The sequence below is a fragment of the Oncorhynchus mykiss genome, chromosome 16 (genome assembly GCF_057628025.1).
Source record: "Oncorhynchus mykiss isolate SJ-2025 chromosome 16, ASM5762802v1, whole genome shotgun sequence".
In the NCBI taxonomy this organism is placed as follows: domain Eukaryota; kingdom Metazoa; phylum Chordata; class Actinopteri; order Salmoniformes; family Salmonidae; genus Oncorhynchus; species Oncorhynchus mykiss.
This window is the reverse complement of record NC_143037.1, coordinates 5,172,154-5,188,837: the sequence shown is the minus strand read 5'-3', so window position 1 is coordinate 5,188,837 and position 16,684 is coordinate 5,172,154. Positions and strand designations below refer to the sequence as shown.

Here is a 16,684-nt window from a genome sequence, read left to right as displayed (position 1 = left end):
CCACCACTACAATACAACATGTATAATACCACCACTACAATACAACATGTATAATACCACCACTACAATACAACATGTATAATACCACCACTACAATACAACATGTATAATACCACCACTACAATACAACATGTATAATACCACCACTACAATACAACATGTATAATACCACCACCACTACAATACAACATGTATACTACCACCACTACAATACAACATGTATAATACCACCACTACAATACAACATGTAAAATACCACCACCACTACAATACAACATGTATAATACCACCACTACAATACAACATGTATACTACCACCACTACAATACAACATGTATACTACCACCACTACAATACAACATGTATAATACCACCACTACAATACAACATGTATAATACCACCACTACAATACAACATGTATAATACCACCACCACTACAATACAACATGTATAATACCACCACTACAATACAACATGTATAATACCACCACTACAATACAACATGTATAATACCACCACTACAATACAACATGTATAATACCACCACCACTACAATACAACATGTACAATACCACCACTACAATACAACATGTATAATACCACCACCACTACAATACAACATGTATAATACCACCACCACTACAATACAACATGTATAATACCACCACTACAATACAACATGTATAATACCACCACCACTACAATACAACATGTATAATACCACCACCACTACAATACAACATGTATAATACCACCACTACAATACAACATGTATAATACCACCACTACAATACAACATGTATAATACCACCACTACAATACAACATGTATAATACCACCACTACAATACAACATGTATAATACCACCACTACAATACAACATGTATACTACCACCACTACAATACAACATGTATACTACCACCACTACAATACAACATGTACAATACCACCACTACAATACAACATGTACAATACCACCACTACAATACAACATGTATAATACCACCACTACAATACAACATGTATAATACCACCACTACAATACAACATGTATAATACCACCACTACAATACAACATGTATAATACCACCACCACTACAATACAACATGTATAATACCACCACTACAATACAACATGTATAATACCACCACTACAATACAACATGTATAATACCACCACTACAATACAACATGTATAATACCACCACCACTACAATACAACATGTATAATACCACCACTACAATACAACATGTATAATACCACCACCACTACAATACAACATGTATAATACCACCACTACAATACAACATGTATAATACCACCACTACAATACAACATGTATAATACCACCACTACAATACAACATGTATAATACCACCACTACAATACAACATGTATACTACCACCACTACAATACAACATGTATAATACCACCACTACAATACAACATGTATAATACCACCACTACAATACAACATGTATAATACCACCACTACTACAATACAAAATGTATAATACCACCACTACAATACAACATGTATAATACCACCACTACTACAATACAACATGTATAATACCACCACTACAATACAACATGTATAATACCACCACTACAATACAACATGTATAATACCACCACTACTACAATACAACATGTATACTACCACCACTACAATACAACATGTACAATACCACCACTACAATACAACATGTACAATACCACCACTACAATACAACATGTATAATACCACCACTACAATACAACATGTATAATACCACCACTACAATACAACATGTATAATACCACCACTACAATACAACATGTATAATACCACCACTACAATACAACATGTATAATACCACCACTACAATACAACATGTATAATACCACCACCACTACAATACAACATGTATACTACCACCACTACAATACAACATGTATAATACCACCACTACAATACAACATGTAAAATACCACCACCACTACAATACAACATGTATAATACCACCACTACAATACAACATGTATACTACCACCACTACAATACAACATGTATACTACCACCACTACAATACAACATGTATAATACCACCACTACAATACAACATGTATAATACCACCACTACAATACAACATGTATAATACCACCACTACAATACAACATGTATAATACCACCACTACTACAATACAACATGTATAATACCACCACTACAATACAACATGTATAATACCACCACTACTACAATACAACATGTATAATACCACCACTACAATACAACATGTATAATACCACCACTACAATACAACATGTATAATACCACCACTACTACAATACAACATGTATACTACCACCACTACAATACAACATGTACAATACCACCACTACAATACAACATGTACAATACCACCACTACAATACAACATGTATAATACCACCACTACAATACAACATGTATAATACCACCACTACAATACAACATGTATAATACCACCACTACAATACAACATGTATAATACCACCACTACAATACAACATGTATAATACCACCACTACAATACAACATGTATAATACCACCACCACTACAATACAACATGTATACTACCACCACTACAATACAACATGTATAATACCACCACTACAATACAACATGTAAAATACCACCACCACTACAATACAACATGTATAATACCACCACTACAATACAACATGTATACTACCACCACTACAATACAACATGTATACTACCACCACTACAATACAACATGTATAATACCACCACTACAATACAACATGTATAATACCACCACTACAATACAACATGTATAATACCACCACCACTACAATACAACATGTATAATACCACCACTACAATACAACATGTATAATACCACCACTACAATACAACATGTATAATACCACCACTACAATACAACATGTATAATACCACCACTACAATACAACATGTATACTACCACCACTACAATACAACATGTATAATACCACCACTACAATACAACATGTATAATACCACCACTACAATACAACATGTATAATACCACCACTACAATACAACATGTATAATACTACCAACACTACAATACAACATGTATAATACCACCACCACTACAATACAACATGTATAATACCACCACCACTACAATACAACATGTATAATACCACCACCACTACAATACAACATGTATAATACCACCACTACAATACAACATGTGTAATACCACCACTACATTACAACATGTATAATACCACCACTACATTACAACATGTATAATACCACCACTACATATCTACAATACAACATGTATAATACCACCACTACAATACAACATGTATAATACCACCACTACAATACAACATGTATAATACCACCACTACAATACAACATGTATAATACCACCACTACAATACAACATGTATAATACCACCACCACAACAATACAACATGTATACTACCACCACTACAATACAACATGAATAATACCACCACTACAATACAACATGTATAATACCACCACTACATATCTACAATACAACATGTATAATACCACCACCACTACATATCTACAATACAACATGTATAATACCACCACCACTACATATCTACAATACAACATGTATAATACCACCACTACATATCTACAATACAACATGTATAATACCACCACCACTACAATACAACATGTATAATACCACCACTACAATACAACATGTACAATACCACCACTACAATACAACATGTATAATACCACCACTACAATACAACATGTATAATACCACCACCACTACAATACAACATGTATAATACCACCACCACTACAATACAACATGTATAATACCACCACTACAATACAACATGTATAACACCACCACTACAATACAACATGTATAATACCACCACTACAATACAACATGTACAATACCACCACTACAATACAACATGAATAATATCACCACTACAATACAACATGTATAATACCACCACTACAATACAACATGTATAATACCACCACTACAATACAACATGTATAATACCACCACTACAATACAACATGTATAACACCACCTCTACAATACAACATGTATAATACCACCACTACAATACAACATGTATAATACCACCACTACAATACAACATGTATAATACCACCACTACAATACAACATGTATAATACCACCACTACAATACAACATGTACAATACCACCACTACAATACAACATGTATAATACCACCACTACAATACAACATGTATAATACCACCACTACAATACAACATGTATAATACCACCACTACAATACAACATGTATAATACCACCACTACAATACAACATGTATAATACCACCACTACAATACAACATGTATAATACCACCACCACTACAATACAACATGTATAATACCACCACTACAATACAACATGTATAACACCACCACTACAATACAACATGTATAATACCACCACTACAATACAACATGTACAATACCACCACTACAATACAACATGTATAATACCACCACTACAATACAACATGAATAATACCACCACTACAATACAACATGTATAATACCACCACTACAATACAACATGTATAATACCACCACTACAATACAACATGTATAATACCACCACTATAATACAACATGTATAATACCACCACTACAATACAACATGTATAATACCACCACTACAATACAACATGTATAATACCACCACTACAATACAACATGTATACTACCACCACTACAATACAACATGTATAATACCACCACTACAATACAACATGTATAATACCACCACTACAATACAACATGTATAATACCACCACTACAATACAACATGTATAATACCACCACTACAATACAACATGTATAATACCACCACTACAATACAACATGTATAATACCACCACTACAATACAACATGTATAATACCACCACTACAATACAACATGTATAATACCACCACTACAATACAACATGTATAATACCACCACTACAATACAACATGTATAATACCACCACTACAATACAACATGTATAATACCACCACTACAATACAACATGTATAATACCACCACTACAATACAACATGTATAATACCACCACCACTACAATACAACATGTATAATACCACCACTACAATACAACATGTATAATACCACCACTACAATACAACATGTATAATACCACCACCACAACAATACAACATGTATAATGTATGTCAATTAAACACTATGAGTAGACCTACAGTCCATTAGACACTATGAGTAGACCTACAGTCCATTAGACACTATGAGTAGACCTACAGTCCATTAGACACTATGAGTAGACCTACAGTCAATTAGACACTATGAGTAGACCTACAGTCCATAAGACACTATGAGTAGACCTACAGTCCATTAGACACTATGAGTAGACCTACAGTCCATTAGACACTATGAGTAGACCTACAGTCCATTAGACACTATGAGTATACCTACAGTCCATTAGACACTATGAGTAGACACTATGAGGAGACCTACAGTCCATAAGACACTATGAGTAGACACTTTGTAAAGCCATTTTTTAAGATGTCAAAGTCTATGAGCATTAAGAGAGCACAGTATGCTTCACAAGAGGAAGTTAAGATCGGCTCAAAGACTTCTGAGTTGTGGATTTCCCTGGCTTGTAAAATGATACAGATTAGTGAACAGCACAACCCAGAGGCAATGAAGCCTTTCATCTCTTTTGGACCCAACAACAACCTCAAAACTGATTTAAGAAACTTTAGTCACGTATGAACTTATCGTGTGTGTGTGTGTGTGTGTGTGTGTGTGTGTGTGTGTGTGTTCCCTACCAGCAGCATGGATGACCATTCCTACTGTAGCTGTGATAGTGGTCCTGTTGGATGTTCCGGTACGTTGATCTAGAATGACAACACAATCAACCAACTGTTAGCAACAGTTTTGTGGACATGCCGAATGCTAGCACAAAGACAAATGTTTGGAGAGAAGGTTTGGAGAGGAGGTTTGAAGGGGAGGTTTGGAGGAGAGGTTTGAAGGGGAGGTTTGGAGGGGAGGTTAGGAAGTCTGAAGAGGTTTGGAGAGGAGGTTTGGAGAGGAGGTTTGAAGGGGAGGTTTGGAGAGGAGGTTTGGAGGGGAGGTTTGGAGGGGAGGTTTGGAGGGGAGGTTAGGATAGGAAGTCTGAAGAGGTTTGGAGAGGAGGTTTAGAGAGGAGGTTTGAAGGGGAGGTTTGGAGAGGAGGTTTGAAGGGGAGGTTAAGAGAGGAGGTTTGAAGGGGAGGTTTGGAGGAGAGGTTAGGATAGGAAGTCTGAAGAGGTTTGGAGAGGAGGTTTGAATGGGAGGTTTGGAGAGGAGGTTTGAAGGGGAGGTTAGGATAGGAAGTCTGAAGAGGTTTGGAGAGGAGGTTTAGAGAGGAGAATTTGGAGAGATGGTTTGAAGAGATGGTTTGGAGAGGAAGTTTGGACAGGTTTGATAAGAAGGTTTGGTGAGGTCTGAAGATGTTTAGAGAGGTTTTGGTGGAGAGGTTTGGTGAGGTTTGAAGATGTTTAGAGTCCTAGGAGGTTTGGAGATGAGTGAAACAAGGAGAAGATGTGGAGAACGTATAGCCTGGTGCTTCCAGATCAGTCTCGCCAACTTGTATGGTCATTGTCATGCCAAACAATTACCATGCAACACAGCACAAACAGATCTGGGACCGGGTTAGAGAATAATGTTATACGAAGTAACTTGTCCTGAAAAAAAATGGGAGAACATTTTCCTATTTATTTAAGACAATTCCTGAGTGCAGACCTTCCTTATTTTCTATATAGCAGATTACTTTTGGTCACCACAAACCTAAGAAAGTCTATAATTCTGATTTTGGATCAGTTTAGCATTTTCCCACTAATGGTTAAGGTATTATTGGCGAGAGGAAGCTGTACCTAGATCTGTGCATAGGGGAAATGTCACCCCCTGAGGAGGTTTTCAATGAGTCTAATGACACTAGCCCAATTAACGCTAGGGAAGTTAGCATCTTCACAGTGTGTTTTCAATAGGACAGGTTAATGCTAATAGAGGTCTTCACCCCGGAGCATAACTGACCATGTACGGAGCAGTAGCTACTGATCTGATCCACCAGGAACATGAGGATGAACCCTAGAACCAGGGAGACCCCGATGAAGAACCGTGCTGGGAGACCTTTAGAGGAGGGGCCCATCTCCTGGAGCTGACCTCCGACCCCACCGTCACTGGCATTCTCATTGGCTGCTACTGGGGCCACAGAGCAGGAGGACACTGGGGAGAGAATACGGAGAGGAATGTTTTCTTAAAACACTGACTTTTATCAAACAGGTGCACTCATCCTCAACCCGAAAGCTTTTCCGCGGTGTATCTAGATTCTACAGTACCAATCCATAGATTCATTGTGTGAATAGCTTGGAAATGTTGTTGATGATGTAACAACAGTGTATCTTCTTTCCCTGACTGCCCGAGCTGAGCTATAACCAAGGAGCCTATGTAGGGATTTCACATCTGCTACACATGCTTGGCTAAATAGAGGCATAAATTAGGTCTCCAAGGTGATTTTCATTTCAATGGCTGATTTATCCTGAAATGCCCTTCATTCGAGGCCCTTTCAGGGCTCGACATTAAAGCTTGTCCTCTTGTGCAGGACAAGTTAAAAAAAACAACATTAGGAACAAATACAAAACATTAGGAACACCTGCTCTTTCCATGACACAGGTAAATCCAGGTGAAAGCTTTCATCCCTTATCGATGTCACTCTGTTAAATCCACTTTAATCTGTGTAGATGAAGGGGAGGAGACGGGCTAAAGAATGAAGGGGCAACTTAATATTAGGAAGGTGTTCCTAAATGTCTTATACACTCAGTGTAGATTTCAATTGTCAAAGTGTAGGTGATATACATATTGGCTACAGCCTCATATCCAAACCAATACTGACATAAGGAGGGCTCCAGAAAACGTAGCCAAACTTTATTGAGACTTTTAATAACATAAATATAGGCTAAAAAAAAACAGTTATGTTTTTACAAATATAATGAAGGACGATCAACATTAACGTCTAAAGGAGTGATTCTGTCGACATACTGGAGACACGGTTCGTTCAGATCAAATGGTCCCAAGATCAGAGAGAGAAGGACACATCACCCATCTTGAATCTGATTGGAGGCGCTCACAATTTTGAAACTATTTAACCATCAACTTTATTGGTTAAAACCGTTTTTATATCATTTTATGAAGCATGTCTTACCTTTTTTCAAAGTAGCCAAGTCTAGTCAAACCTAGCCTAGTCAAACCTAGGCTAGTCAAATGTAGCCTAGCCAAACCTAGGCTAGTAAAACCTAGCCTAGCCTAGCCAAGCCTAGTCAAACCTAGTCAAACCTAGCCTAGCCTAGTCAAACCTAGCCTAGCCAAGCCTAGTCAAACCTAGTCTAGTCAAACCTAGCCAAACCTAGCCCAGTCAAACATAGCCTAGTCAAACCTAGCCTAGCGAAGCCTAGTCAAACCTAGCCTAGTCAAACCTAGCCTAGTCAAAACTAGTCAAACCTAGCCAAGCCTAGTCAAGCCTAGCCAAGCCTAGCCATGCCGAGTCAAACCTAGCAATGCCGAGCCAAGCCTAGTCTAGTCAAGCCTAGTCAAACCTAGCCATAAAAATGTTGAGGGAATTATCATTTAACCACTTAATGACATGGAAACCAGCATTTTAATCATGTTCTATTGGTTTTCAAATCAACTGTATTTTATTGTCCAGCAGCCAAAGGCATCATCCTACTCATAATATTAAGATTAGTCCCCCCCCCCCCCCCCCAAACAGAAAAGCCACATGTGATCACATAAACTTCACATTAGATCACATAAAAACATGTGCTTTAGGAACACTTCACATGTGGAATTTATGTTTTTTTTTTCCTGTATGGACCATTCTAGTGGTTTCTATACAGTGTATCTGGCACATGAAACCGCTGTTGTGTGTGTCTCTGTGTGTGTCTGTGTGTGTGTGTGTCTCTCTCTGTGTGTGTGTGTGTGTGTGTGTGTGTGTGTGTCTCTGTGTGTGTGTGTGTGTCTCTCTCTGTGTGTGTGTGTGTGTGTGTGTCTGTCTGTGTGTGTGTCTCTGTGTGTCTCTCTCTCTCTGTGTGTGTGTGTGTGTGTCTCTGTGTGTGTGTGTGTCTCTGTGTGCGTTTGTCTCTGTGTGTGCGTCTCTGTGTGTGTGTGTCTGTGTGTGCGTGTCTCTGTGTGGGCGTCTCTGTGTGTGTGTGTGTGTGTGTGCGCGTGTCTGTGTGTGCGTGTCTGTGTGTGGTGAAATTTGAGAAGGGTGTTTTCCAACTAATTGCATGTAGACCTACAAATAGCCTTCATCCATGTGCGCATTGTTCAGTTAATAATATGAAGAAATACATCCGTCAACATATTAAGCTAAACAATCTGATATGTTGCGTCAGCCTCATAGTCTTTTTTTTGTAAACATTTTGTTAATGAATGGTGGTATGAATTTTGACTCGTCATACCAGAACTTTCCCCAGAGTCTGTTTTGAACAGTAGTAGTATCAGCCGAGGGATGACGGGACGGAATTATTTTATAAAGAAATAAAAAAAGTATCTGGTTTCACACCACAGCCAACCCAACACCCCGGACACAGCCGCTGACTCACGCGTCAAGCCCTGCCTTCGTAGGGCTTCGTTTGACGGCGAGGTGCTTGTAAAAAGACATGAATTATAGAGCGAGAGATGGACTACTAAAACGCTTTCCTTTACATTTTAGATGTATTTTATTTAATCTTTATCTTTAACTAGGCAAGTCAGTTAAGAACATAATCTTATTTAAAATGACGGCCTAGGAAACAGTGGGTTTAACTCTGCCTTGTTCAGGGGCAGAATGACAGATTTTTACCTTGTCAGGTCGGGGATTTGATCTAGCAACCTTTCGGTTCAACGCTCTAACCACTAGGCTACCCTGCCGCCCCAAAAGGTCCATAATAAATACATTTGCATAGATAATGAACAGTTGGCAAGATAACCCTTAGCAGGAGTATAGCTGCCTTCGAGGGACTATGCGCCCATACAAACTCAACAACAGGAATCTAGCCTAACAGTGAGTTGTTGCTCCAGCTGTCGCTGATGTCTTGATAAGTTAGTACCCTGGGCTGTTGCTCCCCAAAGCCCATTATGTCTGGTACCCCTCACCTCTCCATGACTCTTCCAGTAGTTCCACCCCCTCTGGGAGGATGATAGCTAGAGCAGTACCACAGAGCAGGCCTGCCCCAAAAATACTGACAAACTGCAGCCTTTTCTGTTGGGAGAGAAAGGGACACACACACACACACACACACACACACACACAATTTTACAAACACACTGACCAACTGTTGTTTGTTCCAGGAGGGAGAATTAATGTGTCAATATAATAACAGACTGTTATATTACGCATCAATATAACTTTATTAAGTCATACATTCAAACTGGTTAGAGAATCCAGTCGGCAGCCTATTCATGACTTGCCATCTTGATGTAATAAATGTATCACTAGCCACTTTATATAATGTTCTCATACCCTACATTACTCATCTCATATGTATATACTGTACTCTATACCATCTACTGCATCTTGCCATCTTTATGTAATAAATGTATCACTAGCCACTTTAAACAATGTCATTTAATATAATGTTAACATACCCTACATTACTCATCTCATATGTATATACTGTCCTCTATACCATCTACTGCATCTTGCCTATGCCGTTCTGTACCATCACTCATTCATATATCTTCATGTACATATTCTTATTGATTCCTTTACACTTGTGTGTATAAAGTAGTTGTTGTGAAATTGTTAGGTTAGATTACTCGTTGGATATTACTGCACGGTTGGAACTAGAAGCACAAGCATTTGCTAATCATGTGTATGTGACAAATGCATTTGATTATTTAATAGTTAAGATAACAAAATGTAGCAATCACAATCTTTTTGTAAGATACTGATACATTATTTATATATTTTAATATTGAATGGGGGATGGATTGGCATCGGGAGAAGAGACCTCAGGAGGAAGTACAGTGGAAGCTACAGAAGGAGGAGAAACGGAAGGAGATATAATGTTGAGAATTAAATTACTTACCTCAGAAAGTTTGATCAAAAGTGGAATCGAACCTAATAGAAAACATCCCAAAAACATCACAATGGATATCAAAATAATCGCCATTGCCTCGTCCATGACGAAATAACTTATGTAAGAGTTTAAGAATGTCCGATGTTTTTTTTAAATTCTCTCTACAATTTTAAATATACCTTTTTTTCTGTACTACAAAGCAGTTAAAAAACTATTTTAAAATGCACTGATCACGTCGCAGCGTTTTCTGTCATATGTTCAACAGCCCTCTTTAAAAACACACCTCACCGTAGAAAACCCGAACTGAATCAAACGCAGAACCTACCGTCAGCTCACCTGAACTTGACCGTGGCAGAGGGCGTCTCAATAGTCTCTAACTCTAGACTAGTTTCTTCTCCTCGTCTCCTCACCTTCACAAGTACTGGTGTGTTAAATACAGGATGGGCGAAAACAACAACGCGTTGGGAGTATATGCTGCTTGGGAGTTGATATTTCCTATCTAGTTTTCCCGTTCACCTTAGCGCAGGAGACAAGGAAAGAGAGCACTAGGAGACAAGGAAAGAGAGCACTCCACGACTATACATACACCCTGTCCCGCAAAGGCCGTCTTGTGGGAAAGTCTTGAGGTACCTTTGGATATTAATTTCTAAGATACCAACATCAACTTTGAACTGAATAAAACACATAATGACCAATGAAATCACATTTTAATTGTCACACGCTTCATTAATTAACAACAGGTGTAGATTAACAGTGAAACGCTTACTTTACGGGCCTTTCCCAGCAATGCAGATCACAATGGGGGGAAAAAACGAAAAAACAACAACACATTTAACATAAGGGATATATGCACAATGAGCAATGATAGCTTGGCTATATATACATGCAGTATCGAGCCGATGTGCACTGGTACAAGGTAATTGACACGAACTCAACCGTGAATGGTCCTGGCGCACCAAGGACAAGTGGGTGAAAACCAACTTGAATTGTTGCATGTTGTTGTCCTCCGGTGGTTAACTAGCTAAAATTGGATGGAGATACTATTTGAGAGACCGAGATACTAACAAATGCCCACCAACGGACTTCATTCTAGAGCTGTCTAAATATGTTTTAACATATATAAAGAACATTGATGGGTTCCACATTTTCTTCAAGTTATGCTAACCTTAATATGGGTCAACTTGAAGAATGTTTTTGTTAACAATGAAAATCCATTATTGAATAAAATCCTGAACTGATATATTGACGATTTTATGACATTACCCAATGACATTTACCCTAATCTCAAATTCACAATTGAATGTGACACGAAACGTTTTCATTAACTCGATATGTAAATTGAGAAATTAAATGGAACCCCGTTTACAACTCTGTACAGAAAATAAACGGACAGAAATACTCCCGAGCCATTAAAAAGAGGACTTCCAAGACAGTTTTTCAGACTGCGCGTATATACCACTCCACAGAGGACTAACTAGAAGAAGTAGCAGAGATGCGCAATAGATTTCCAAGAGGCTCCGCAATATGTGGATGAAGCTATTCATTCAGCACTAGGGAAAACACGAGTTAAAAAAACACACACAACATGTTCACCATCAAAAAATACTTTGAACTCGCGCAAAGTGGGAGATGATGTCACGAAACACTGGCATGTATCATCCGACCCAGTTTTACCAGCTGAATTTATTAACCCATCACGTAGGAGATGTCGCAATTTACGTGACAAATTGGTCCATGTCACCTGCCAGACACAAAAGAAAAACGAGCCAGGCTCGTTACCGCCCTCTTCCGAATGGTAGCTGTAAATGCAGTCTGCGCACAGTGCAACAATATGATGAAGTGTGGATATTTCTGCCACCCACATACAGGAAATAAATGACATTCCGTTCACCTCCACCCATGTTATCTACATGATTAAATGCCCAGGTGGGCTGTGTTATGTAAGTAAAACCTCTCGTTCTCTCAAACAGAGAATTCGTGAACATCAAAGTCCAATCAGGAGAAACGACAGGAATAATCCAGTCGCAGTACACTTTAATGACCAACAACATGACATTTCTAAACTTTAGATTTTGTGACGGAAGAGAAAGTCAAGATATCAGAAAGGTGATATAAATGAGCAAAATGTTTTGGGATTTTTCACCCACCAGACATTATTAACCAAAAGGTGTTAATAATGAAATTCCGTACATGAACTAACTCCACCACTTCAGCCTACTCTGACGACGTTTTTTATTGCACTGTACCCAACGATTTATGAAAATTTACTTGATAGGTCATGTCCTCATTGTGGTTTTACAGACGTGTTTTAATACGTTTTTTTTTGTACACACTTTATTAGAATACTTATGAAATGGACATTGTTATATTTGGTAACATGTTTATTTTCCGTCGACTCCAATCCCATTCGATGCACTGAACGCGTGTGAGTGAAGCAATGTTTGCACACGGCTGCAAATGCCTTACCAAGGACATCGGAGTACAAACCACCTAACTGGGGATCTAAATGTAACCTTGTGTAACACTTTGGTCACAAGAAATTAGCTCCCTGGTATACAGAAGATACCAGAGACCTGAGGCAAGCTTCCAGAAAATTGGAACGGAAATGGCTAGCTTGGGAAGTACCGTGCAATATCGTAGAGCCCTCACCACTGCTGCTCTACTTTTCCAAACTATTCGAGGAAATAAAAAACAATCCAACATGTATTTTTGATACTGTTGAAAAGCTAACTAAAAAGGAGCATTCTCCTATTCCAACTAAACTACTGAAAGAGCTACTTCCTGTGCTTGGCCCTTCTATGTTGAACATAATAAACGGATCTCTATCCTCCGGATGTGTACCAAACTCAATAAAAGTGGCAGTAATAAAGCCTTACCTGAAAAAGCCAAACCTTGACCTTATATCGAATCTCCCATTACTCTCAAAAAATGTTTTGAAAAATCTGTTGCGCAGCATCTCACTCCCTTTCTGAAGACAAATAATGTATAGGAAATGCTTCAGTCTGGTTTTAGACCCCATCATAGCACTGAGAAGGTGGTAAATTACCTTTTAATGGCGTCAGACCGAGGCCCTGCATCTGTCCTCGTGCTCCTAGACCTTAGTGCCTCTATTGACACAATCAATCACCACATTCTTTTGGAGAGATTGGAAACCCTAACTGGTCTACACGGACATGTTCTTGCCTGGTTTAGATGTTATCTGTGGGTAAGATATCAGTTTGTCTCTGTGGATGGTTTGTCCTCTGACAAATGCAATTGTAAGTTTCGGCGTTCCTCAAGGTTCTGTTCTAGGACCACTATTGTTTTCACTATACATTCTACCTCTTGGTGATGTCATTCGGAAACACAATGTCAACTTTCACTTCTATGCGGACGACACACAGCACATTTCGATGAAACATGGTGAAACACCCAAATTGCCTACCCTGGAAGCCTGTGTTTCAGACATAAGGAAGTGGATGGTGGCAAATGTTTTACTTTTAAACTCGGACAAAACAGAGATGCTACTTCTAGGTCCCAAGAAACAAAGAGATCTTCTGTTGAATCTGACAATTAATCTGGATGGCTGTACATTCTCCTCAAATAAAAAACTGTGAAGGACCTCGGCGTTACTCTGGACCCTGATCTCTCTTTTGACGAACATATCAATAATGTTTCAAGGGCAGCTTTTTTTCCATCTTCATTAGATTGCAAAAAACAGAAACCTTTTGTCCAAAAATGAGGCAGAAAAGCTAACCCATGCTTTTGTCACTTCTAGATTAGACTACTGCAATGCTCTACTCTCCAGCTACCCGGAGAAAGCACTAAATAAACTGTAGTTAGTGCTAAACACGGCTGCTAGAATCTTGACTAGAACCCAACACATTTGATCATAAAACTCTAGTGCTAGCCTCTCTACACTGGCTTCCTGGTAAGGCTAGGGCTGATGTCAAGGTTTTACTGCTAACCTACAAAGCATTACATGGGCTATCTACCTATCTCTCCAATTTGGTCCAGCCATACATACCTACACGTACGCAACGGTCACAAGACGCAGGACTCCTTATTGTACCTAGAATTTCTAAGGGGCTTTCTCCTATAGAGCTCCATTTTTATGGAATGGTCTGCCTATCCACGTGAGACTCAGTTTCCACCTTTACTGAAGACTCATCTCTTCAGTAGGTCCTATGATTGAGTGTAGTCTGGCTTGGGGTTGCGAAGGTGAACAGCATGGCACTGGAGAGACGAACTGTCGTTGCGGTCTCTGCCTGGCCAGTTCCGCTCTCTTCACTCTGATTCTCCGCCTCTTTATTTATTAAACGTTTTTATTTAACTCGGCAAATCAGTTAAGAACAAATTCTTATTTTCAATGACGGCCTGGGGAACACTGGGGTTAACTGTCTTGATCAAGGACAAAACAACATTTTTTTTTTTTTACCTTGCCAGCTCGGGGATTCGAACTTGCAACGTTTCGGTTACTAGTCCTACACTCTAATAGACTACCTGCCGTCCCTACACTCTAACCACTAGACAACCTGCCGTCCCTACACTCTAACCACTAGGCTTCCTGCCGCCCCTACACTCTAACCACTAGGCTACCTGCCGCCCCTACACTCTAACCACTAGGCTACCTGCCGCCCCTACACTCTAACCACTAGGCTACCTGCCGCCCCTACACTCTAACCACTAGGCTACCTGCCGCCCCTACACTCTAACCACTAGGCTACCTGCCACCTCTACACTCTAACCACTAGACTACCTGCCGTCCCTACACTCTAACCACTAGGCTACCTGCCGCCCCTACACTCTAACCACTAGGCTACCTGCCGCCCCTACACTCAAACCACTAGGCTACCTGCCGCCCCTACACTCTAACCACTAGGCTACCTGCTGCCTCTGACCGTAGTATGGGGGCTGGCTTACTAGTGCTCTTGCATGCCATCCCTAGGAGGGGTGCATCATGTCGTGCCAGGAATTTTTCACTATACTCGTCAGTGACTCAACCCGTCGTGATCTTCCTGTCCAGTTTTGTGCTCCCTTGTGCTCCTACGGTGGAGGAGATCTTCGTGGGCTATACTCAGCCTTGTCTCAGGGTAGTAAGTTGGCGGTCTGTTGATATCCCTCTAGTGGTGTGGTTCTATCCTGCCTGGTTGGCCATGTCCGGGGGTATCGTTGGACAGGTCCAGTTTCTCCCGACACCCCGTCTCAGCCTCCAGTATCTATGCTGCAATAGTCTATGTGCCGGGGGGCTAGGTATCTGGTGTCCTGGGTGTACTTAAGTCTCTCGCTCGCTCTACCTTTGAATGCTCGACAATGAAAAGCCAACTGACATTTACTCTTGAGGTGCTGACCAGTTGCACCCTCTACAAGCACTATTATTTGACCCTGCTGGTCATCTATGAACATTTGAACATCTTGAAGAACAATCTGGCCTTAAATGGCTATGTACTCTCATAATCTCCACCCGGCACAGCCAGAAGAGGACTGGCCACCCCTCAGAGCCTGGTTCCTCTCTACCCGGCACAGCCAGAAGAGGACGGGCCCACCCCTCAGAGCCTGGTTCCTCTCTACCCG

The 16,684-nt window shown here is 39.7% G+C and overlaps 1 protein-coding gene across 1 annotated transcript in view; it reads right to left on the bottom strand.

Annotated features, from left to right (window-relative positions):
- LOC110492803 (zinc transporter ZIP9-like) overlaps positions 1 to 11,484 on the bottom strand; it is a 43,726-nt gene extending 32,242 nt beyond the window's left edge. Inside the window, exons 1-4 of the mRNA XM_036946009.2 lie at positions 11,141 to 11,484; positions 10,206 to 10,311; positions 7,107 to 7,298; positions 5,861 to 5,929 (exon numbers count right to left, since the gene is read on the bottom strand). Coding sequence (XP_036801904.2) covers positions 5,861 to 5,929; positions 7,107 to 7,298; positions 10,206 to 10,311; positions 11,141 to 11,236 — 463 coding nt within the window. The 5' untranslated portion in view covers positions 11,237 to 11,484. The remainder of the gene's footprint in view (positions 1 to 5,860; positions 5,930 to 7,106; positions 7,299 to 10,205; positions 10,312 to 11,140) is intronic.
- Between the last annotated feature and the right edge of the window lie 5,200 nt (positions 11,485 to 16,684).